The 26,057-nt window shown below is 44.8% G+C and overlaps 1 protein-coding gene and 1 non-coding gene across 5 annotated transcripts in view; one reads left to right on the top strand and one right to left on the bottom strand.

Annotated features, from left to right (window-relative positions):
- Window positions 1-25,660, bottom strand: part of IDS (iduronate 2-sulfatase) — a 62,951-nt gene extending 37,291 nt beyond the window's left edge. For 3 of the 4 annotated variants that reach the window (XM_029067927.2, XM_029067924.1, XM_039912408.1), the window contains exons 1-2: window positions 25,637-25,660; window positions 22,367-22,477 (exon numbers count right to left, since the gene is read on the bottom strand). In XM_029067927.2, coding sequence (XP_028923760.1) covers window positions 22,367-22,477; window positions 25,637-25,649 — 124 coding nt within the window. In that variant the 5' untranslated portion in view covers window positions 25,650-25,660. Of the gene's footprint in view, window positions 1-22,366; window positions 22,478-24,688; window positions 24,721-25,636 lie in introns of those variants that run through there. The other variant, XM_029067926.1, reaches the window with a different exon arrangement.
- LOC114813005 lies at window positions 4,160-4,297 on the top strand. Its single transcript, XR_003760616.1, has one exon. It is a non-coding gene; the product is annotated as a small nucleolar RNA SNORA7 (small nucleolar RNA).
- Window positions 25,661-26,057: the final 397 nt, after the last annotated feature.

The raw sequence follows: 26,057 nt of genomic DNA, 5'->3' as shown, positions 1-26,057 counted from the left end.
ACGTTCTCCAGCCCTGATTCCCCTTCCAACATTTGCCCCAGATCCCACGCTAGCCACCACTAGCCACCGGCTCTGGTGCTGGTCCCAAGTCTCTAGCTCAGTCAATCAATCAATCGATGATATTTATTGAGAGCTTACTGTGCGCAGAGCACTGTACTAGGCCCTTGGGAGAGGATGATACAACAACATAACAGACACATTCCCTGCCCACAATGAGCTTATAGTCTACAGGGCCCATATGCACAGAGTGTGAGGCATAAAGATGAGATATATTTAAATCCAAAGAAGGCATAAGATTTGCTTTTTTCAAATCCCAAAAGGTGGATCAGAATTTCAACTAGCCACACAGACTCGGGGGTCCGACAGCTAGCGGTGAGTGGGCTGTGACGTCCGACTTTCTCCGTTTGGTGTCCCCACCCACCCATCGCCACCCCAGCCATTTTTCAGGAAAGCCAAGGTCAAGGAGCCATTTCCTATCCCCCACAATCCCTTTAGTTCAAATTCAGGCTAATGGCTGCAAACATTCAAAATGGAAAGATCTATTTATTTTTTTAAGTTCACCATGGCTGATTTAAATGTAAACAAAATCAGGAAATCATCCAGAAAATGAAATTAAATGATGTAAATGAACTGGAAAGTCAAAGCTGGTCCATACGGGACAAAAACAGAGTAAACAACCTATTGATAGAAAATATCGATACTTCTGTTCCTGGGAAGAGGCTTGGCATAGTAGTAATAATAATAATAATTGTGGCATAATAATAATAATAATGAAAGTGCTGGTTCGATGCCAAGCACTGTAGTAAGTAAAATACAATCAAATCAGAAATAGTCCTTGTCCCACACAAGGTTCTTTCTCTATGCAAGAGGAAAAATGGATATTTAACCCATTTCACAGATGATTAAACTGAGGTACAGTGACCTTCCAAGAAGCAGGCAAGTGGCAGAGCCAGGATTAGAACCCAGGTCTCCTGACTCCCAGGACTATGCCTTTTTTTAAAAAAAATAGTATTTGTTAAGCATTTACTATTTGCCATGCACAAGACACAAGATAATCAGGTTGCACTCAGTCCCTGTCCCACATGTTTCACAGTCTTAATCCCCATTTTACAGATGAGGTAACTGAGGCACAGAGAAATTAAGCGACTTGCCCGAGGTCACACAACAGACAAGTGGCAGAGCTGGGATTAGAACCCAGGTCCTTCTGATTCCTAGGCCTGTGTTCTATCTGCTAGGCCATGATTCTTTCCACAGGGAACAAACTCCTCAATCAAAGGTATTTATTGAGTGCTTACGGTGCGCAAAGCACCGTACTAGGTGCTTGGGAAAGTACGATACAACAGAGTTGTGATCCCCGCTCACAAGGAGCGTACCGTTTCCAGGCAGAGACGGACATTAAAATAAGTTACTGATAGAGGAAATAGAAGTTACTGATAGAGGAAATAGCTACTATGGGTGGGATCACATGTCTTCTATGGAGCAATTCCTCCTTTGAAACAATAAAGCTTCTCAATTTCCAATTTGGGGCTAAGATGATGCACACACTATGGCTATTACATTTTAGGAGGAGTAGGGGTTTGGGCTTATTGATATTTTTAATAATAATAATAATAATGTTGGTATTTGTTAAGCGCTTACTATGTGCCAAGCACTCTTCTAAGCACAAGGGTAGATACAGGGTAAACCGGTTGTCCCACGTGAGGCTCACAGTCTTAATCCCCATTTTATAGATGAGGTAACTGAGGCACAGAGAAGTTAAGTGACTTGCCCACGGTCACACAGCTGACAAGCGGCAGAGCCGGGATTAGAAACCATGACCTCTGACTCCCAAGCCTGGGCTCTTTCCACTAAGCCACGCTGATTCTAATGTTAATGCTTTAATGTTTAATGTTTGAACAGGTGATAATCAAAATTCCATTGGTCCTTACTGAGCCTCTAAAATAATTCTGACCATTAACAATTATTGATTTTTGCTATTTCTTGCATTTTACCTAAATTTTATAAAATTTTGCAATTACCAGAACTTGAGCCTTCTGCCAGAAGGTACTTTTATTTAAATCAATCAGTTACAGTACTGGAAGGTCAATTTATCATTTTTATACTGAGCTCCAAGAAATGGCCACGCAAGAAAATTCTTCAGAAAAACCCTTGGAGGTTGAAATGTATTTTCCAAGTGGGAATCTTTTTAAAATGGGCTTGTATCACAGGATGGGGCATAAGCAGAATAGAGAGGCAGTGTGTTCTAGTGGTTAGAACACAGGTCCGGAGGCAGAAGGACTTGGGTTCTAATCCTAGCTCCGCCAGTTTTCTGCCATGTGTGTGATCTTGGGCAAGTCAGGGAAGGCTTTGTGGAACAGATGTGATTTTAGGAGGGCTTTGAAAGTAGGGAAAGGACTGGGCTGTCACTTATGAAGGGGGAGAGAACTCCTGGCCAGAAGGAGGATGTGGGTTAGGAATCGGCAGAGAGTTAGAAAAGGTCGAGGCACAGTGAGTAGGTTGATGTTAAAGGAGCAAAGTGTGCGGGGTGAGTTGTAGGAGGAAATAATAATAATAATGATGTTGGTATTTGTGAAGCGCTTACTATGTGCAGAGCACTGTTCTAAGTGTTGGGGTAGACACAAGGGGATCAGGTTGTCCCACGTGGGGCTCACAGTCTTAATCCCCATTTTACAGATGAGGCAACTGAGGCACAGAGAAGTTAAGTGACTTGCCCACGGTCACACAGCTGACAAGTGGCAGAGCCGGGATTCGAACCCATGATCTCTGACTCCAAAGCCCGCGCTCTTTCCACTGAGCCACGCTGCTTCTCTAAATCAAAGGTAGGAAACGTTTCAGGGGGTGAAATTATCATTAATTTAGTACAGTGCACTGCACCCAGTTGGTGCTCAGTAAACACTATTCCTAGAGCTCACCTGTCCTGGTAGATACACATGTCAATCTCTATCAAAATTCCGCTTTCAGAAAGCCTGCTGTTTAGGCTTCTGCAGTGCCAATTCCAGCTGGCACGGCAAGACTCTATATTGTCATATATCAGTACAATCTAGCAATCTTTTCTCCTATAGTTTGATCGTCAATTGCGCTGTCACTGAAGATATTAATGGAACTCATATGTCAAAGCTAAAGTGATTGATGTTTATTTTTAGAGGTTTTGTTATAGATCCATAAAAGCATACTGGAAAATCAAATTCATCCTTACTCTTTAGCTGAAGATCAAAAAAAGTGATTTTAAAAAAGTCCCTGTATCTGACAAGCAAACAGATAACTAATGCATCTTCTTGTAAAATATCAGAGTGGTAGACCACTTTTGGGTCAAAGTGGACAAAGTGAGATATTCAGCAATATAGTTTAAAAAAGAAAGAAAGAGTAAAATAATTGTACCACAAAGTATTTGCATTCCAAATCTACATTGTGTATTTTGTTTGATTTTGGACATGTCGGTGGTAACGGCATTAGAATGCAGTGTAATAAAAAGGGACTTTCAATTTTAGAAGATATAAAGAAAGATTGGCTCCAAGGTATCAAGACTCTATAACACAACTGTAGTGCGATGCAGTTCAAATTCATCTGACAATTGGTTGACAGTGACTGAAAGGGTCTAATTTTTCTGCAATAGTTGGTGACCTCCATGAAACGAGCTGGTAGCTTCACTTAAGTGTCTAGCATTTTACATTATTCAGGATGCTTCTACATGGCCAGATGAAGTAAAGAGATGAGACTAATTAAGGATAATTCAAGAAGTGTTAATTCTTGATAATTCTTGATAATTCAAGAATTTATCAGTTATGAAAGAAATATTTTTTTTAATCTTAATTATCCCGATTGGCTGTCTACGTTGGTCTGATTCACCAGATAATAGCCCAAGTTTTCCATTTCACTTTAGTGCAGAGTTGCACTCTAAATCTTCAAGGGAGAAGGGAACATATCTTTCACAGGTTCTAAACATTCTTGTCTTTTTTATATTCATGAAGCACCCAATCCAGACAAGTTGTAAAGATCATGCTTGAGGACAGGGCACGCCTGGTCTCATTTGTGTTTCAGTTCCCCCCGGCACTTTGGGGACCTATGACACAAGACTGTAAGCTCCCTCTAAAGTGTAAGCTTGTTGTGAGCAGGGAATGTGTCCGTTTATTGTTATATTGTACTCCCCCAAGCACTTATTCCCCTCTCAGGGTCACACCTGGAGAGTTTCCAGTACTCTATCAGTCTCGACTAGGGGAGGGAGAGTCAAGCAGAAGGATATCTATTCCAATCGTAGCTTGGGCAGTGGCTAGCGAGTGGAAGGCAATCTGCTACAAGTCAAAACTCACCTGTGCTGGGCAATAGCGGCATGGGAGAGAGTCAAGGGCGGAGACTCAAGTTTACTGTGCGTCAGGAGGCAATGGTAAGCCACTTGCATATTTTTACCAAGAAAATTCTATGAATACCCTACCAGAATGAATGCAGATGGAGGTGGGGTGTTCTGGGAGAGATGTGTCCATGGCATAGCTATGGGTCAGAGATGACTCGACAGCATAAGACAAGCACTTATTACAGTGTTCTGCACACAGTAAGTGCTCAATAAATACAACCGCATGAATGATGTCACGTGGACCACTGTGTGGTGACGACACAGAGTGTGACATGACTGCATCATCTCATTGTGACGTATCTCTCCCCTAAGACTCTAACTCCTTCTTCCTTAAAATCCCCCAGACCACCACTCTTCCAAGCTTCAAAATCTTTCTGAAAATAAAAACCAAACATACACACCCATACACACATCCCTTCTCCATGGTTCCTAGGACCTTAATTGGCTCCCTTACCCTGTACCTAGGCTCCCACACATCGCTATCCATGGCCCCCTAACAGCCACACACTGCTGCTTGCTGTGAGAGGTGTCTGGAACGACCAGGTCTCATTTTTTATTTCTATTTTTTGAAGGTGGAGAGAGAGAAATGTCAAGCCTGATGTGTGTGTGGTGAGGGGTAGGGAGAGGAAAGGACCACGGACCTGCCCCTGTAGTTGGCCACAACCCCATCCTCCCAGGGTCCAGCAAGCCACCAGCTGCTTCGCAGAACCGAAGCGAGGATCCCACGTGGGCGACACAGGGACAGAACAGGCTGGGCAGGAAACCGCTAGTGGAGGTACACAAAACAATAATAATTATTATTATTACTATGGTACGGAGAATGGAGGTTCTGTCCGCTTCCTATCAGTCCTTAAGGAGTTAACCGAAAGCACACTCAAGTTGTTTTGACTCTGTATACCACTATGCCGGTGAGACAAAGCTGATTAAGTAGTGATGCTCACCAGAGATAGAGGCTGCTCAATAAATTCTGTTCATTGATTGATGTTGAGGGAGCAAAAGTGTGTGAGAAGAAAACTTTGAGAAGATAGAGAGAGGTAAGAACAGATAGTGAAAAGAAAAGCTCAATGGAACCATTTGAAATTGTGTAACAGATTACCTCTTTCATACGTTTGACAGAAAATCCATCCCAATGACGCAATACCATTTGGAGGCTATTTATTATCAGTAATATGAGAATGACTGGAAGGATATTGTAAGGAGTTGATTACATTAGAATACAGAAAACTAACATGGATCTAAAACAGAGACTATGTCAGTCTCTTTAACAGGGCTAATTTCTGAGCGCTTTCCCTTTCTGAGTTAGATTTCAGTCAACGTTACTGATGTCCTTTATTTTAATGTTCATTTTTGTGTTATTATGAAGGAAGCACTTTAAACCTTCATCTAAAAGAAAAAATGCATTATTGATTCTGTCATCTTTCTGCAAAACTCATACATCACTCACACTGTGTGAGTTCTGCATCTGGCACTCAATCGATATTTTCCTTCCTTTCCAATAAAACAGGGGAAATAAACAAGCCTTCTAAGTTTATGGAAAGAAAGAACCAGAAGGGCCAGGCTTTATCTCTTTTCTCTTCTCTCTCCCTCTCTTGCTTCTCTAAGTTTTCTTCACATATTCTCACCTTCTCAACATTAATCAGTGAGCAGAATGAGAGCACCCTCAGACTTGGGAACACTCTCCTAGGTACTGTAAACTGAATGGTTATATCACTATCATTTCTTCATCTCTTATTTAATTTTCCTCTCCACATTATCATTACTAGAGTTGTAATTCTTATTTCTAAGTGACTCTAGTCACGGGCTTTTCTTCATAAGGTGAAACTAATGGTAGGTTATGTGGCCCATCTCTTAATGATCTTTATATCTGATTTAGCAGGCAGATCATAATAATAATAATAATAATGACAATTGCGGTATTTGTAAAGCTCTCGCTGTGTGCCAGGTTCTGTTCTAAGAGCTGGGGTAGAGAGAAGATAATTGAGTTGGACACAGTCCTTGTCCCACATGGGGCTCACAGTCTTAATCACATTTTACAGATGAGGTAACTGAGGCACAGAGAAGTGAGGTGACTTGCCCAAGGTCACTCAGCAGATAAATGGCAGAACTGAGATTAGAAGCCAGGTTCTTCTGACTGCCAGGCCCGTGCTTGGTCTTAGTATTCTTCATTGCAATTTGGTATAATATGGCAGGGAAACAGTAAGTTGTGCTTTTGCAGCCACGGTATTTTTCCGGCGAGCCCACACGCACGTGTGTATCTTTCAAATGGCTAATGTTGCTGGTTGCGGCAAGGCCCTCCACCCGTCATCCACCTTCTGGACTTTGGTGGTCTGAGCAGGGTCAGCAGACGCAGGAAAGCCTGAGTGGCTCTGGGTCAATCATATGGAAACCTTAAAGTCAACCTTAGAGGCTGGGATCATGATAAATGGTTCCAAAAAATAGTCATCTTAGAATAGCTAATGAAGGAGAGCTCCCATGTTAGAACAGAAGTTGTCCTCTGGGTGGGTGAGGATAAACTGAGAAGAGATAGACACCCCCTCCCCAGCACCCCAGATCCAAGGGAAAAGGTGGGGGATATGAAGAATGCTGAGACAGTTAATACAACAGAATATGTATTTGATGAAACCCAAGAAGTACCGCAGGGATTACGTTTTGTACTTGGGGCATGTTACGTTGTTTGAAATTAAAATACGAACAATTACTGAACATATTTTATAAGTCTCATATGAAACACTTGGGCTTTACTGTGCCTAAAAAAAGAGGGATGATTTTAATCAATTAAGCAAAAATGCCTAGCTGAATATTTTTGTAATGGCTTTATCTTTGTACGTTTTAATAAAGAATTAACCAGCACCCTCAGTACTCCTACGTTGGGAACTAAAGCAGCAGAGTGAAATGGTTTATACTCGTGAGGGCTATTTCAGGAACTTGAGAACACTCACTCACTTGTCTTAATTGCTTCTTCTCCTAATTTAGATCTTGAGACCAACAGTTTGACATTAGCAAGGTGACATTTTGGCTCTCCTCTCTGAGGCAAGGAAAGAACAATTATGGAGCATTCTCTCTGACATGTTTATCTGGAACTGTCATTTTTCTTCACAGGACCGCTCCTGGAAACAAACATCGAAGTGTTCGGTACGTCTCGGGATGGGAATGATAATAATAATAATCAATAATAATTGTGGTATTTGTTAAATGCATACTGTGTGCCAGGCACTGTATTAAGCGCTGGGGTAGTTACAAGATAATTGGGTTGGACACAGTCACTGTCCCATGTGGGACTCACGGTCCTTTACAGATGAGGAAACTGAGGCACAGAGAAAAGAGGTGACCTGTCCAAGGTCACACAGCCGACAAGTGGCCTAGCCGAGATTCTGTCCTTCTGACTCCCGGCCCCATGCTCTTTCCACTAGGCCATTCTGCTTCCCTGTACACCTTTGTTTCACAGACGTTTCCAAAGTTGCCTTTTAGGCTGAGTTTCTCATAAGTGTTATGGTAGATGCTTTCTATTCTAAGGGGGCAGAGATAAGAGAGCTTACCGTTTAAGGGATCCTCAATTATTCAAGATTCTATCCCAGTCCCATTTGGGGGCTGAAATAAGAAAATCGTACAGTACCCATGTTCTTTAAAAAGTATCCACAACCCAGCAGGAACTTCATTCGTTCATTCAATCAATCGTACTTACTGAGAGCTTACTGTGTGCAAAGCACTGTACTCAGCGCTTGGGAGAGTACAATGTAACAATAAACCGACACATTCCCGGCCCTCAGTGAGTTTACAGTCTAGAGGGGAAGACAGATATTAATGTAATTAAATTATAGATATGTACGAGAGTGCTGTGGGGCTGGGAGGGGGGATGAATAAAGGGAGCAAATCCGAGAAAAGGAAAGGAGGTCATAGTCAGGAAAGGCCTCTTAGAGGAGATGTGCCTTCAGTAAGGCTATGAAGGTGGGGAGAGTAACTGTCTGCCTGATACGAGGGAGGCTGTTCCAGGCCAGAGGCAGGACGTGGGTGAGAGGTCGACGGCGAGATAGATGAGATCGAGGTAGAGTGAGAAGGTTAGCATTAGAGGAGCAAAGTGTTCGACTTCAAGGGATGAGAGAGCACAAGATGAGCTGCACCAACCACCAGCCCAGTTGCCAGGAGAAGGGACTGGTCCGTGGTATCAAGGGCAACCAAGAGGACAAGGAGGATTAAGGCAGAGTGGAGTCCATTACTTTTGGCAAGGAGGAGGAGGAGGTCACTGGTGACCTCGAAGAGTGCAAGTGGGTCAAAAAGATGGCAGATAGGAAGTGGAGGGAGGGTGCGTATACAATCCTTCCCAGAAGTATGGACAGGAATGTGAGTAAGGAAATAGGCGAAAGTTAAAGGGTACAGTGCCATAAAGGGGACACACATTACTGTAGTATAAGGGAGTTGGGAGCATATTTGGTGGTAATAATAATAATGTTGGTATTTGTGAAGCTCTTACTATGTGCAAAACACTGTTCTAAGCGCTGGGATAGATACAGGGTAATCCGGTTGTCCCACGTGAGGCTCACAGTCTTAATCCCCATTTTATAGATGAGGTAACAGGCACAGAGAAGTTAAGTGACTTGCCCACGGTCACACAGCTGACAAGTGGCAGAGCCAGGATTCGAACCCATGACCTCTGACTCCCAAGCCCGGCCTCTTTCCGCTGAGCCACGCTGCTTCTCTTAATGATAGAGGGCAGGGGGTGTGGCTAGGATCAGTTGAAATGTGAAGTTGAAGTTGTGGGTAGGGAACGTGTACTGACTGTTGTACTCTCCCAAGTGCTTAGTACAGTGTTCTGCACATAGTCAGCGCTCAATAAATACTATTGATTGGTTGAAGATGGGAGGGGAAGATGATGTACATTCTAAAAGCACATAGGAGACCTCCTCTTAAGTAACGGCTGGGAAGGATGAGAGAGCTGATGTAGGAGAGCTCCCATCTGATGGTTTCCATGACATTTCAAGACAAATCGGTGATTGACTTTATATATTTCCTTTTCCATCTCCATTCTGGGGGAACACAATGCCTTGTTTCTAAAGAAGGAATGGTGTGCAATAGCAGATCTCTCTGATCTCCTTTACAGTCTGAATTTACAGGCCCCAGCCCCTGTAAATGTAATGATTTACTAGGAAACAGTTTTGCTTTAAGGCCATCATATTTTATAAAATAGAATATTCTTATTACACCATCTTGAACATGATGTATTGCATCAAAATGTTTGACATGATAACTGTATTTGTTAAGCACTCACATCATGCCAGACACTGTACTAAGCACTGGGAAAGACATAAGATAATCAGGTCAGACACAGACTCTGTCCCACATGGGGCTCACAGACTAAGGGGGAGAAAGAACAGGTAATGAATCCTCATTTTATGGATGAGAAAACAGGCACAGAGAAGTTAAGTGGATTGACCAGGGTCACACAGAAAACAAATGGCAGTTTGGGGATTAGAACCCAGGTCCTCTGACTCTCAGGCTGGTATTCTTTACACTAGACCACACCGTTTCTGCCTTATCTGCCCTTTCAGTAATCTTCTAAATATATTTCTTTCTAAATACACGCAGGGTGCTTTATGGGTAAAAATAATTATAATTTGCACTTAATTTGGAACCTTTCATAAAACAATCTCAAAACCCTTGTGCTTCACAGCATCCCAAAAAGTAAATACTGAAGTTCAAAAAATTTAAGCTACATGTCTTGACCAAAGTCATTCACTGGAACAGAAATTGGATCCTAGAACCAGACTTTCTGCCTCTTTCAAACTATGCTACTGGAGGGTTATTTAGGATTTGAAATCGAGTCCATAGAAATCATTTTCAAATTTTTCCTTAAAATACAAAAATCTTCACATTAAAAATAGAAGCCACCTGTGAAATTATCACCATCTTCCTAGTCGCGATGTCAATCACCTTAATACTCATGTGTTCATTTATGAATTGGCTCCTTCTGTTTTCAATCCCTCATTATTTATGCCCTTTACCTTTCCTACTGTTTGATGATTTGACACTGCCCGACTATAAGCTGGAAAGGAGTGTGGCCTAGTGGAAAGAGCACAAGCCTAGGAGTCAGAAGGTCAGGGGTTCTAATCCCAGCTCCACCGCTTGTCTGCTGTGTGATCTTGGGCAAATCATTTTCCTTCTCTCTGCCTCTGTTACCTCATCTGTGAAATGGGGATTAAGACTCTGAGTCCCACAAGGGACAGAGACTGTGTCCAACTCAATTTGCTTGTATCCACCCCTGCACTTAGTACACTGCCAGGCACATAATAAGCACTTAACAAATACCATTTTTATTATTATAAGCTACTTGAGGGAAGAAACCACTTTTTTTTTTTTACTTCTTTTGCATGGTTCCCAAGAGCCTACTCTTGTGTTCAATATACATATGATACTCAAATGTTTACCTTTTGGTTTCACGAAGGAAAGTAAGAGAATTTACTCTTCCATCTGAATTCCATCTGATCCTTATTCCATTAGCATGTTACAAGAGAGACAAACCTCAGTATGACACTCTATTAGTGCAGGTGATTACAGGGAAAGCTTCAAAGAGAAACCTCTAACATTTCAGGACTTCAGTTACCAATGGACAATAGGTGTCTTTGGCTCTTTCATATGGATTTAATTTATATCCTCTGTGTAGGTTTTTCCCTCCCCAATGGATAATTTAATTGTGCTTGCTCTTTTAGAGTCAATAAACCCAGGCTCTTTTAGGCCAAGTGTCTGCCCAAATAAATGCTGCAATTTTTGGAACTAAATGTGACTGTGGAGCTGGAGGAGTGAGGCATCCCTCATCTGTGAAAGGGGGATTAAGACTGAGTCTTATATGGGACATGGACTGTGTCCAGCCTGATGAGCTTGTATTTACTATTGATTTATTTTAGCTTGTGTCCCCTCTACACCGTAAGCTCGTTAATGATAAGGGAATGTGTCCTCCATTCCTGCTGTACTGTACTCTCCCAAGTGCTTAGTTTAGTGCTCTGCACATAAGTGCTCAATAAATACCATTGATTAATTGATTGATATCTACCCCTGCACTTAGTGTAGCCCCTGGCACATAGTAAGAGTATTTTCCCCTTCATTTCTGTCTGCGGCCATAGTCCCTCAGACTTGTTTGACATCTTTTCTGTTTTTACTTATCTTCATTTTCTTTATGTTTTTTCTCCTTATGGCAGTTATTTCCCCTCGTAGGCAAGTGGTCAAGTAACTACTACAACAATATCTTTCTCTTATAGATATATCTATATGTATTCAGATATACATATATAAAGAGAGAGAGAGAGAGAGAGAGAGAGCTGTAGATATATAAACATATGGATATATTTGAGAAAGATCTATATATTTATATGATGTGGCATGGCTATCGGGAGTGTCATTTTTGAACCAAAGGACAACGTACTCTTTCTCCCCTGCCTCTGTTTCTCCTTCTCCCCTCCACCTCACCGTCTCTCTTTCCCACTGAGCTGGAAGGGACCTGGAGGGATTTCCGGTCTACCCTCTGGTCCTTTGATAGGTAGTTCCCTTTATTTTCTTACCCTCTTCAGGGTTGATGACTCCAAACCTTCCTTAGAAACTTGCTCCAGTGTTCCAGTCAAGCAGAGAAGCAGCGTGGCTCAGTGGAAAGAGCCCGGGCTTGGGAGTCAGAGGTCATGGGTTCGAATCCCAGATCTGCCACTTGTCAGCTGTGTGACTGTGGGCAAGTCACTTAACTTCTCTGTGCCTCAGTTCCCTCATCTGTAAAATGGGGATTAACTGTGAGCCTCACATGGGACAACCTGATTACCCTGTATCTACCTCAGCGCTTAGAACAGTGCTCTGCACATAGTAAGCGCTTAACAAATACCAACATTATTATTATTATTATTATTATTACCAATTCCATTGCTAGCTTGGGCAGTGGCTCGCGAGAGGAAGGCCATCTGCTACAAGTCAAAACTCACCTGTGCTGGGCAGCAGCGGCGTGGGAGAGAGCCGAGGGCAGGGACTCAGGTTTACTGCATGGAAGGAAGCAATGGTAAACCACTTCCGTATTTTTACCAAGAAAACTCTCTAGACACCCTACCAGAACGAGTGCAGATTTTTAAATTTTAAAAAGCTTATCTACTGTCATTTGTCATAGTGCTTTTTATACAGCTCTTCTACGACTCTCCTCCTGCTTCCACTGCATAGACTTTTTTGCACCCATTGCATCTTCTGATCTGCACTGTCAGCACACCTTGCTAAAGCACTTGATTTAAAGTTATCTATCCCATTAGTAAGGATAAAAGGTCTTCTTTCACAGCAAATACTAGGCATCATCAGATTTGTTTCTCAATTGTTGTTTGGCCAGCTATTTGGGAATAGATCTGAACTTTACATCACCCACTGAGAAAGTACAACTATGTTGTGCCAGTGGGCATTTTGCTTTCAAAATGATAGACAGATTCCTCCCTAAAGCCCAATCTTTTTTTTTTAATCCTAATAGCAGTTTCACGGCTTAGATATCCTGAGGAATTCATTAATAAATCACCGTTCCTCCCCAATTTGGTGCTCTTAATAACGCACCCTTATAAGGCGTCTTAGGCATCCTTATTACTGACACTAGCAGGGCTCCAAACACCTGTGAACACCTTAACCTGCCAGAGGGCAGGCTGTCAGAACACAGTCCCTGCCTCTGTCTGCAGATTCCTAGAGATAACCCATAAGCTGGCTTTGCATGTGGCAGAAATGTTATAAAAATGACCCACTACAAGGGTAAATCTTAGACCACGAAGATCCCTGTTAAGCAAATTAGAAACACTTGAAAGACCTAAAAACAACTTCTAACCAGAGAAGGCATGAACTGCCAATTCTCTAATGGTCCAGGGGACCAAACAGATAAGTGTTTCTAAATTTAGGGGCTCTAAATAATAAAGATAATGGTATTTGTTAAGCGCTTACTGTGTGCTATCTGTGGAATCTGTTACCACTCATCGTGTAAAAAGCACTGTACTAAGCACTGGGGTAAATAAAGGATAATCAGGTCAGGCTCAGTCCTTGCTCCACATGGATCTCACGGTCTAAAGGGGAGGGAGAACAGGTATTGAATCCCTCTTTTACAGATGATGAAACTGAGGCATAGATAAGTTAAGTGACTCGCTCAAGGTCACACAGCAGGCAAGTGGTGGTGCCAAGATCAGAACTCAGGTCCTCTGACTCCCAGGCCTGTGCTTTTTCTACGAGATCTTGCTGCTTCTCTAATCATCCATTTATGTTCCAGTATACTTGCAGTATCGATAAATAACTTTAAGAGCAACAGTTTGAAAATTTCTTCAAGGGTTAAAGGTTAACTTCAAATTCATCTTAGACAGTATTATTTTAACTTCTAGAGTGTCCTCCAATGCCAATTATGATTATACTAATATTTCTTGTTATGGAAATTAATCATATTGACCGGAATAAAGTGTATTGTTTTATCCAAATCATTAACTTGATATACCATTCAGTGTCTCTGAAAGTAGATCAACATGAAGCTTTGTCTTTGAGATGAAGAAATTCAGACACTTTAGGTAGGTTCACTGTAGGGTTTATCTAGTGTCATAGATCGAGTGGTAGATCTTAATAACAGTTTGGGACAGACTTGTAAATAAGAATATAAAATGGCCAGCCCACAGATATAGTTGTCCATTCTGTTATCCTCCCAGAATTCCTGAAACATAGGGAGTTCTACTCGAACAAGGTTGGTGTTTTCTGGTGGTCTGCAAGGTTATCATCTACTTTAAAGCACTCAATCCCCTTCACCACTTCCTACTTCACCTCACTACTGTCCTACTACAACCCAGCCCACACACTTCGTTCTTCTAATGCCAACCTACTCGCTATACTTTGAGCTCGTCTCTCTAGCCGCCGACCTCACGCCCACATCCTGCCTCTGGCCTAGAACACCCTCCCTTTTCATATCTGACAGACGATTACTCTCCCCACCTTCAAAACCTTACTGAAGGCACATTTCCTCCAAGAGGCCTTTCCTAAGGTGTCATTTTCTCATTTTCCACTCCCTTCTGCATCGTCTTGACTTCCTCCCTTTATTTACCAACCCCACAGCACAAACACAGCACCCCCACACATATCCATAATTTATGCATTTATATTGGTGTCCATCTCCCATAATTTATATATTTATATTAATGTCCATCTCCCCCTCTAGGCTGTAAGCTTGTTCATTCATTCATTCAATAGTATTTATTGAACGCTTACTATGCGCAGAGCACTGTACTAAGCGCTCGGAATGTACAATTCGGCAACAGATAGAGATAATCCCTGCCCAGTGATGGGCTCACAGTCTAACTGGGGGAGACAGACAGCAAAACAGAACAAAACAAAAACAAGACAACATTATCACGATAAATAGAATCAAGGGGATGTACATCACATTAAATAGGGTAATAAATAATAGACACAAATGAGGACAGTGCGAGGGGAGGAGAATGGTGGGGAGGGGGAAGAGTAGAGGGTGGGGTGGGGATATGGGTAGGTAATGTTACCCATTACCTGGGTAATGGGTAATGTTACCCATTACTGTTGGAGTTCCTCAAGGGTCAGTTCTTGGCCCTATTCCGTTCTCCATTTACACTCACTCCCTCGGTGAACTCATTCGCTCTCACGGCTTTGACTACCATCTCTACGCAGATGACACGCAGATCTACATCTCCGCCCCTGTCCTCTCCCCCTCCCTTCAGGCTCGCATCTCCTCCCGCCTCCGGGACGTCTCCACCTGGATGTCGGCCCGCCACCTAAAACTCGACATGAGCAAGACTGAGCTCCTCATCTTCCCTCCCGAACCCGGTCCGCTCCCAGACTTCTCTATCACCGTGGATGGCACGACCATCCTTCCCGTCCCGCAGGCCCGCAATCTCGGTGTCATCCTTGACTCGTCCCTCTCGTTCACCCCACGCATCCTATCCGTTACCGAGACCTGCCGGTTTCACCTCTACGATATCGCCAAGATCCGCCCTTTCCTCTCCACCCAAACGGCTACCTTACTGCTACGGGCTCTCGTTATATCCCGGCTAGACTACTGTGTCAGCCTTCTCTCTGACCTCCCTTCCTCCTCTCTCGCCCCGCTCCGGTCTATTCTTCACTCCGCTGCCCGGCTCATCTTCCCGCAGAAACGATCCGGGCATGTCACTCCCCTTCTTAAACAACTCCAGTGGTTGCCTATCGACCTCCGCTCCAAACAAAAACTCCTCACTCTAGGCTTCGAGGCTCTCCATCACTTTGCCCCTTCCTACCTCTCCTCCCTTCTCTCTTTCTACCACCCAGCCCGCACGCTCCGCTCCTCCGCCGCCCACCTCCTCACCGTCCCTCGGTCTCGCCTATCCCGCCGTCGACCCCTGGATCACGTCCTCCATCGGTCCTGGAAAGCCCTCCCTCCTCACCTCCGCCAAACTGATTCTCTTCCCCTCTTCAATACCCTACTTAAAACTCACCTCCTCCAAGAGGCCTTCCCAGACTGAACTCCTCTTCTCCCTCTACTCCCTCTACCACCCCCCCCTTTACCTCTCTGCAGCTAAACCCTCTTTTCCCCCTTTCCCTCTGCTCCTCCACCTCTCCCTTCCCATCCCCACAGCACTGTACTCGTCCGCTCAACTGTATATATTTCCGTTACCCTATTTATTTTATTAATGAATTGTACATCGCCTCGATTCTATTTAGTTGCCATCGGTTTTTACGAGATGTTCTTCCCCTCGACTCTATTTATCGCCATCGTTCTCGTCTGTCCGTCTCCCCCGATTAGACCGTAAGCCCGTCAAACGGCAGGGACCGTCTCTATCTGTTGCCGACTTGTTCATTCCAAGCGCTTAGTACAGTGCTCTGCACATAGTAAGTGCTCAATAAATACTATTGAATAATGTTATAATGTTATATTGTTGTGCTATACACTCCCAAGCATTTAGCCCAGGGCCCTGCCCACAGTAAGCACTCAATAAATATCACTGATTGATTGCCTGATTGATTGATTTGGCATCACCAGGTAGCTGGTGAGCCCAGAGACTTCTGAAATCCTCTGAGGTCAGATACCTGGAAAAGTTGTGGGGATTGCTTTATGTGGTAAGCGTTCCTGGGAAGAGCAGGGCCAGGACAGCTGGTTCAAGATTTTGAAAAATGATCTGGAAAGCTTGGAACGACAGAGCGGGAGGGAGAACAGGTGTACCTCTGGAAAGTCTCTGGGCTTGCTTGTTTCAAGGAGCCAACCTGAGGACTTCCCGCCATACTGCTTCCTGCTTGGGGATTCTAGCCATACTCGGACTGTTCTTGAAAACAATTAAAAGAGGTGACTGGGAAGAGTCTCCACAGAAGTCCTGTCATCAGCACTGCACCTCACTCAGGGAGAATGCACAGACCCATTAGCTCGTAAATGTGTCAGGGACAGAGATCACATCTTCTACTTTTACTTTCTACTCCCAATGTCTAGGACAGTACTAAACATCCTGCTGACAAAAGAAACGGAGGATGACAAAGATGACGGTGGTTAAGAGCGGGGCAGGGAGGCGAATCCTGACACAAAAATAATACAAATTTACATTGGCAAACTGTTGTGCCCTCACTAAACTCTTTTTAGTAAACCTTGTTCTACCCCATTAGGTAATAGGGCTCATTACTTGTTATTTTGGAACTGCTGCAGCCCTAGTTTCATGGCTGATCTCCTCTCTTAAAACAACTCCCCGAGAAGCTGCATCTGATTTAATTAAAGTTCCCCCTTTTTTTTCTCCACCCAAAAAGCCACGACTAGCTGTGTTTCAGCTTAGGGTCGGTTCTTACTCCATATGAAGTAATGAGACTCCTGTGCTCATTAATCATGTGTTTCTACCAACCAAATATCTCATTTTTATGATCATTCTGATCTAGGAAGTATAATTAAAAGGGGACTATAAATCAGGATTTTTCTCATTATATTCCCAATTCTATTGCTGATTTACTAGGACTTTGGGCAAAAAGTCTTAGTTTATTCACCCTTAAAAATAATGATTATTTCAGTGTGGGAGTTATTAAGTTTAATTACTTTTCTGAAATGATTTTGGGCTCTCAGACAAAAGGTGCCGTTTCATAATTTGTGACTTTTCAAAACGGCCCCAGGACCTACCTGCATAAGTATGCCTTTTATGAGACTTTTGTTATTTCTAACACACCATAACCTGTAACGACATTGAACTAACCTCAGAGGCTTTACGGTGACTATAAGACCCTTCTACATCTTCTGTCTGGAGGTGAGGAGAAGCATTCGATAATTTTTCAAAGCCCCTCTCAGCTCTAGGATCTTCAGAGTAATCATGATGGCCCATTCCAATTACGCTATTGAAAATAATTGGGGACTCTAAGAGAGTGCCCAGGTGAGTTGGTTATCCTAAAAGTTAATCGAATAGCACTAGGACTATTCTGATCACCCAAACATGAATCTAGAGTTCGATACCTCCTAGGGCATAAAGATACACCCTGGTAGTGTGAGTTAAAGAAAGTGGCAGGACGTGACACTAACATACTATCGAAAGCTGGATTAACCAAAGGTCTATAAAATGAGTGCAATATTCCGACATCCATTTTCTGTAAGCCTTGGATAATAATAATAATAATGATGGCATTTGTTAAGCTCTTACTATGTGCAAAGCACTGTTCTAAGTGCTGGGGAGGATACAAGGTCATCAGGTTGTCCCACGTGGGGCTCACAGTGTTCATCCCCATTTTACAGTTGAGGGAACTGAGGCACAGAGAAGTTAAGTGACTGGCCCAAAGTCACACAGCTGACAGTAGACGGAGCTGGGATTTGAACCCATGACCTCTGAGTCCCCAGCCCGTGCTCTTTCCACTGAGCCACGCTGCTGGATTTGCAGCAGATGTCACATCTGACCTGTTTCACCAATGCCCTGCTCCCCTTCCCCCCCGCTTTATGGTATTTCTTAGGCACTTACTAGGTGCCAGGCACTGTACTAAGCCCTGGGGTAGATGCAAGCTAATCAGGATGAGCCCAGTCTCTGTCCCACATGGGGTTTACAGTCTTAATTCCCATTTTATAGACGAGATAACTGAGGTGCAAAAAAGCAAAGTGACTTGCCCAAGCTCACAGAGCAGACAAGTGGTGGAACTGAGATTAGAATCTAGATCCTTCTGATGCTCGGGCCCACGCTCAATCCACTAGGCCACGTTGCTTCTCCCTTGTACCGTATATAACATCAGGTGATAAACCACGAGGTCCTGGAACATAGTCAATAATACTAATAATGACAGCATTTGTTAAGCGCTTACTATGTGCCAAGCACTGTTCTAAGCGCTAGGGGGATACAAGGTAAGCAGGTTGTCCCATGTGGGGCTCACAGTCTTAATCCCCATTTTACAGATGAGGTAACTGAGGCACAGAGAAGTGAAGTGATTTGCCCAAAGTCACACAGCTGACAAGTGGCGGAGCCGGGATTCGGACCCATGACCCCTGAGTCCCAAGCCCGGGCTCTTCCCACTGAGCCACGCTGCTTCTCTGATCAGCCCACGGGTACTGAAGCAGTGCTCACTGCATCACATCATGGCTGACACCGGGGTCACAGAGTAGAATGGATACCCAAGACTTTCCTGTGAGGAGCCCCCTAAAAAGGAAACCATACAGAGGGAAGGAAAAAAACCCCCTCCATCCCTATAAAAGAAAGCAGCAACCAATCATCCTAATGTACAGAAACCAGAAATTGGATGCCTTTCTTACGACTCAAGTGACTGAAGTTTTAGTCACCTTGGATGAGGGGAGGGGAGGGTCTAATGAGGGAGGAACCATAAGGAAGGCAGGGCCAAGTAGGAGGGAAGAGGAAGAAGACAGGAGGAAGAAGAGAGGAAGGGAAAGAAAAGAGGGAAAGGAACTGTGGATAACAAAGGCAATACTGAAGTAAGGGGAAAAATGTACATGCTACGCAGTATGGGAGGGATTGAAACACTGGATTTAACACCACAGATAATTATTCTTCATTCAATAGTATTTATCGAGTGCTTACCATGTGCAGAGCACTGTATTAAGCGCTTGGAATGTACAATTCGGCAACAGATAGAGACAGTCCCTGCCCAGTGACGGGCTTACAGTCTGGCATTTGTTAAGCGCTTACTATGTGCCGGGCACTTTCTAAACGAGATAATCAGGTTGGACAGAGTCGCTGTCCCAGTAGGGTTCACAGTCTTAATCCCCGTGCTATAGATGAGGGAACTGAGGCACAGAGAAGTTAAGTGACTTGAACCAAGGTCATGCAGCAGATACCTGGTGGATCCAGGATTAAAACCCAGGTCCTTCTGACTCCCACTAGGCCATGCTGCTCCTAAAGCCTCACTGCCTGAAAGGAGAGTTTATAGACATTAGGAGGAGAAGCAGCGTGGCTCAGTGGAAAGAGCCTGGGCTTCGGAGTCAGAGGTCATGAGTTCGACTCCCGCCTCTGCCACTTGTCAGCTGGGTGACTGTGGGCAAGTCACTTAACTTCTCTGTGCCTCAGTTCCCTCATCTGTAAAATAGGGATTAAAAGTGGGTGAGCCCCACGTGGGACAACCTGATCACCCTGTATCTCCCCCAGCGCTTAGAACAGTGCTCGGAACCTGGTAAGCGCTTAACAAATACCAACATTATTATTATTATTCCTGATTGGCATCGTAGGGGTTTTAGAGTATTTGTTAACAGAAATCTGATGTTATCTGATCTGAAGCTGTTTTGAAATATTTCACTAACTGAAATTTGTCCCGAGCTGAGGCGAAAAAGAGAACAACCTTGGGCTTCCCTATGGAAAAACTGCCTTATAAGATCATCACACAGTAGTTAACCGTCACCCTCAAAGTTTCTAAGTCCAAAAGAGTCCCTATACATATATAAAATTTGAGGTCATGAGGAACGCACATCCAGTCCATTTATTTATGAGAAGAAACAAACGCTGGTGAAAGAAACGTCAATACCCCTTGGGTTACGGTCTTGCTAAAATAAAGTGCCAGATCTCTTGCTTCAAAATTCCAATTAGATGCTTCCATTTTGAGCTCACAGGTCCCTCCACAACCTGCAAAGAATGCAAAGTAAAATCGATCCACTAATGAGTACAACCTACACAATTGTTTCCAATCCAAACATGAAGGACGTGACACAAATGAAACGCCCCAAACATTTTTGAAACGTCTCATGAGACAAAAAACTTAACTTCCTTCTACCAAAAAAAAACCCTCACCACGGACACTGTATTAAGAAATGGATATGGAGTGCATGACTGCGAACCACACATTAGCTGCTTGTTCCTCCAGTTCCTATCTCCTTCTCCGGTGTTCATCTTAATACATACTCCCCCTTATTTTTACTTCATTTAAATGGCTATAATTATTTCAATTTGCTCTAGTTCCCCTTCCAGTAATAAGACTCCACCCTCTATGAGTAAGACCTTTGGCTCTCCTGAGAGTAGATGTTTGAGAAAGCAGCCTGGCAGTGACATTGGCTTTTAAATCCGAGGAAGGGTGGGGCAGTGAGGAAGAGTCCCTCTGACCAAAGTTCCCAATGAGATCACTGCTCCCAAATGACGCAGTGCTGTTCTTGGGCCTTTCATTAAGTAATTTCCCCCGCCCCGCCGCCAGCCCCACCTCATCCCCGAACCTCTTCCATATTGAGACACAAAGACGTGCGTTACTCAAGGATGTCCTAGTAGCCAGAGTTGGAATACAATGTTCCTCCTCAACTAGGAAAGTAAACAGCAGCAAGGAAATTCTGTCTGACCAGGACCTCAGACAATAGCAGCCAAGACAGGAATGTTGCCCTAGGCTTGTGGTCACAGGGCTAGTCGAAAAGACGGTTTGACTGGGGCGAGGTGTTGTCCCTTTTGCCACCAGCAGGCCTAATAATAATAATAATGATGATGGCATTTATTAAGCGCTGACTACGTGCAAAGCACCATTCATTCATTCATTCAATAGTATTTATTGAGCACTTACTATGTGCAGAGCACTGTACTAAGCGCTTGGGATGAACAAGTCGGCAACAGATAGAGACAGTCCCTGCCGTTTGACGGGCTTACGGTCTAATTGGGGGAGACGGACAGACAAGAACAATGGCACTAAACAGCGTCAAGGGGAAGAACATCTCGTAAAAACAATGGCAACTAAATAGAATCAAGGCGATGTACAATTCATTAACAAAATAAATAGGGTAACGAAAATATATACAGTTGAGCGGACGAGTACAGTGCTGTGGGGATGGGAAGGGAGAGGTGGAGGAGCAGAGGGAAAAGGGGAAAATGAGGCTTTAGCTGCGGAGAGGTAAAGGGGGGATCTCTCCATCCCATCTCTCGACCTCTGTGGCGATAGCGACAGCAGGAGCTGGAGCAGATGCCTGTTGACATCCCCGATGAAAAAAAGGATGAAGTGTCCACTGCTTCGGCAGCAGCGACAATCTCCACCTCTACTATCACGGCCGGCCTTAAGGCTGCACTGGACACCTGGACACGGACGAGACTTCTCCGATACATTTCTGGCTGCGCCAGAAACTCGAATTCCCAGCTGGAGGGTCAGCTCGGAGAGACCGTATCAACACTGGCCATCGCTGCTCTCCCACACTAAACCCGGCTGCCGCTCCCTGCTGCCATTTAGCTTGAGCAGGAGGGAGTGTCTGGGGAGGTGACAATAGCGCGGTCCTGGCAAAAACGCCGGTAGAAGGTGGTGCCAGATGGCAGCAGACGGCAGACATCAGCGACTCGTGATGGCGTTCACTCATTCGATCACATTTATCGAGCGCTCCCAAGTAAAGGGGAATAGGACCCGAGGGTGAGGGGAGAGGAAAAGTCAGGGGACACGTCCAGAGAAACCCTAGAAATTCGGCTGAAATTGGGCTATTTCCTCCCAATGGTACGTGTGTCATAATTATATTATTCTACATGGCTCCAGAATAACATGACAGGAGAATGAGCACCTCATCACATTCCTCATATGCCGGTCGAGGGGACTGAGAAGAGACACTCCCTAAACCATAAAAACGTATTTAAAATATCCATAGGATGACCTCACCGTTGTGTCGTCCGGCCCGTGACAAAGAAGTTGCCTTCATTGATAAGTCCTCAAGGGCGTCATTCTGCCGAAATGCAGGTATCTCCCTTGCGTGTAGGCCGGCCAGTTCTCCTGGAATCAATCAAGTGGAGCACTATATTAGGTGTGTTTGAGAGAGTGAAGTAAAATGAGTAGCCATGATTCCTGCCCTCAGTGGTCTTACAATTTACCACTGGAGAGGGAGACCTCTTGATATACACACGATTTGTGTATATGTATACATATGGATTAGTGGATTTCTTATATATGTAGTTATAATACTTATAAAGAGTGAATTTCTTATATATTCATTCAGTTGTATTTATTGAGCACTTTCTGTGTGCAGAGCACTGTACTAAGCGCTTGGGAAACTACAATATAACAATAAACAGATACATTCCCTATCTATAAAGAGCTACAAATGTGTATAGACCGTAAGCTCATTGTGGGCCCGGAATATGTCTGTTTATTGTTCTATTATACTCTCCCAAGTGCTTCGTATAGTCTTCTGCACACAATAAGTGCTCAATAAATACGACTGATGTACTTGTTCTTAAATTATATATAAGGAATCACATATACGTCAGGTACAGTCCATCTATCTATACACACACACAGACACACACACAATATAAGAAATCCACTAATGAGGAAGTAGGCTTTCACTGGACCATAGCACCCTATGCCCCTGACCCACTAGTAAATATGTGTTTATATATATGTATTTATTTATACATATAATAATGTTGGTATTTGTTAAGCGCTTACTATGTGCAAAGCACTGTTCTAAGAGCTGGGGTAGATACAGGGTAATCAGGTTGTCCCACGTGAGACTCACAATTAATCCCCATTTTACAGATGAGGGAACTGAGGCACAGAGAAGTGAAGTGACTTGCCCCCAGTCACACAGCTGACGAGTGGCAGAGTCGGAATTCGAACCCATGAACTCTGACTCCCGAGCCCAGACTCTTTCCATTGAGCCACGCTGCTTCAGTGGATTTCTAACCTCTGATGAGCGTGGGTTGCTGCTTCCGCTCAGAGAGCCTCCTGCCTTACTGGTTCCCATTTTCTTCCACACCCTCTTCAGATATACCCTTTTTTAAGCCGCACGGCCTGGTGGCTAGAGCCCGGGCCTGGAAGTCAGAACGTCGTGACTTCTAATGCCAACTCTATCACTTGTCCCCCTTGGGACCTCGGGCAAGTCCCTAAATCCCTTCACTTCTTTGGGCCTCAGTGACCTCATCTGGAAAAAGGGGATGGAGACCGGGAGCCCCATGCGGGACAGTGACTGAGACAAACTTGATTGACTTGTATCTACATGGACGCTTTAGTAATAATCGTCATTATTATGATATTTGTTTAGCATGCACTATGTAATAATAATGATAACGGTGGTATTTGTTAAGCACTTATTACGTGCCAAGCACTGTTCTAACCTCTGGGGTAGGTACAAGGTAATCAGGTTGTCCCACATGGGGCTCACAGTCTCAATCTCCATTTTACAGAAGAGCTGAGCGCAGAGAAGTTAAGTGACTTGCCCAAGGTCACACGGCAGACAAGTGGCAGAGCCGGGATTAAAATCCACGGCCTCTGACTCCCAAGCCCAGGCTCTTTTCACTGAGCCGTGCTGCTTCTCGTGCCAAGTACTGTTCTAAGTGCTGGGGTTGAGATGAGGTAATCGGGTGGTCTCACGGTGGGGCGCACAGTCTTCGTCCCCATTTTTAGATGAGGGAACTGAGGCCCAGAGAAGAAGTGGCTTGCCCCAAGTCACACGGCTGACAAGGGGCAGAGGTGGAATCAGAACCCACGACCTCTGACTCCCCAGCCCGGGCTCTTGCCAGGGCGCTGCCTCTCAAAGTGTGGCTCAGGGGAAAGAGCCCGGGCTGGGGAGTCAGAGGTCATGGGTTCGAATCCCAGATCCGCCACTTTTCAGCTGTGTGACTGTGGGCGAGTCCCTTCACTTCTCTGGGCCTCAGTTCCCGCATCTATAAAATGGGGATGAAGACTGTGAGCCTCACGTGGCGCAACCTGATGACCCTCTATCTCTCCCAGCGCTTAGAACAGTGCTCTGCACATAGCAAGCGCTTACCAAATACCAACATGATTCTTCTTCTTGTCTGGGCCTCAGTTCCCTCATCTGCAAAATGGGGATGAAGATTGAGAGCCTCATGTGGGGCAACCTGATGACCCTGGATCTCCCCCGGCGCTTAGAACAGTGCTCTGCACATAGCAAGCGCTTATCAAATACCAACATGATTATTCTTCTTCTGTGGGCTCAGTGCTGTGCACATAGTAAGCGCTTACCCAATACCAAGATGATTCTTCTTCTCTGGGTCTCAGTTCCGTCACCTGCAAAACGGGGATGAAGACTGTGAGCCCCACGGGGGACAACCTGATGACCTTGGATCTCCCCCAGCGCTTAGAACAGTGCTCTGCGCCTACTAAGTGCTTACCAAATACCAACATGATTCTTCTTCTTGACTGGGCTCAGAGCTCTGCACATAGTAAGCGCTTACCAAATACCAATATGATTCTTCTTCTTCTCTGGGCTCAGTGCTCTGCGCCTAGTAAGCGCTTACCCAGTACCAACATGATTCTTCTTCTTGTCTGGGCCTCACTTCCCTCATCTGCAAAATGGGGATGAAGATTGTGAGCCTCCCGTGGGGCGACCTGCTGACCCTCTATCTCCCCCAGCGCTTAGAACAGTGCTCTGAACATAGCAAGCGCTTACCAAATACCAACATGATTATTCTCCTTGTCTGGGCTCAGTGCTCTGCGCATAGTAAGCGCTTACCAAATACCAACATGATTCTTCTTCTTGTCTGGACTCAGTGCTCTGCGCATAGTAAGCGCTTATCAAATACCAACATGATTATTCTTCTGTGGGCTCAGTGCTCTGCACACAGTAAGCGCTTACCAAATACCAACATGATTCTTCTTCTTGTCTGGGCTCAGTGCTCTGCACCTAGTAAGTGCTTAACAAATGCCAACATCATTCTTCTTGTCTGGGCTCAGTGCTCTGTGCCTAGTAAGCGCTTATCAAATACCAACATGATTATTCTTCTTCTGTGGGCTCAGTGCTGTGCACATAGTAAGCGCTTACCCAATACCAACATGATTCTTCTTCTCTGGGCCTCACTTCTCTCACCTGCAAAATGGGGATGAAGATTGTGAGCCTCACGGGGGACAACCTGATGACCCTGGATCTCCCCCAGCGCTTAGAACAGTGCTCTGCGCCTAGTAAGCGCTTACCCAATCCCAACATGATTCTTCTTCTTGTCTGGGCCTCACTTCCCTCATCTGCAAAATGGGGATGAAGATTGTGAGCCTCCCGTGGGGCGACCTGCTGACCGGATTCTTCCTCTCTGGGCTGAGCGCTCGGCGCCTAATAAGCGCTTACCCAATACCACCACGATGATGATGCTGACTCAGCGCTTAGAACAGCGTTCAGCACCTAGTCAGCGCTTAGCAAATAGCAGCATCGCTAGTGGAGAGAAGGGCGATGCGCCTGGGTCCCGGGGCGCCCGAGCGCAGCCCGAGCGCAGCCCGAGCGCAGCCCGAGCGCAGCCCGAGCGCAGCCCGAGCGCAGCCCGAGCGCAGCCCGAGCGCCCCCCCCCGGCCAGCGGCGGGAAGGGACGGGGCGGGGCGGGGCGCGCGCATGCGCGGGGAGCGG

Source organism: Ornithorhynchus anatinus, chromosome 6, assembly GCF_004115215.2.
Source record: "Ornithorhynchus anatinus isolate Pmale09 chromosome 6, mOrnAna1.pri.v4, whole genome shotgun sequence".
NCBI classification, from domain to species: domain Eukaryota; kingdom Metazoa; phylum Chordata; class Mammalia; order Monotremata; family Ornithorhynchidae; genus Ornithorhynchus; species Ornithorhynchus anatinus.
This window is presented reverse-complemented; position numbering and strand designations above follow the sequence as displayed.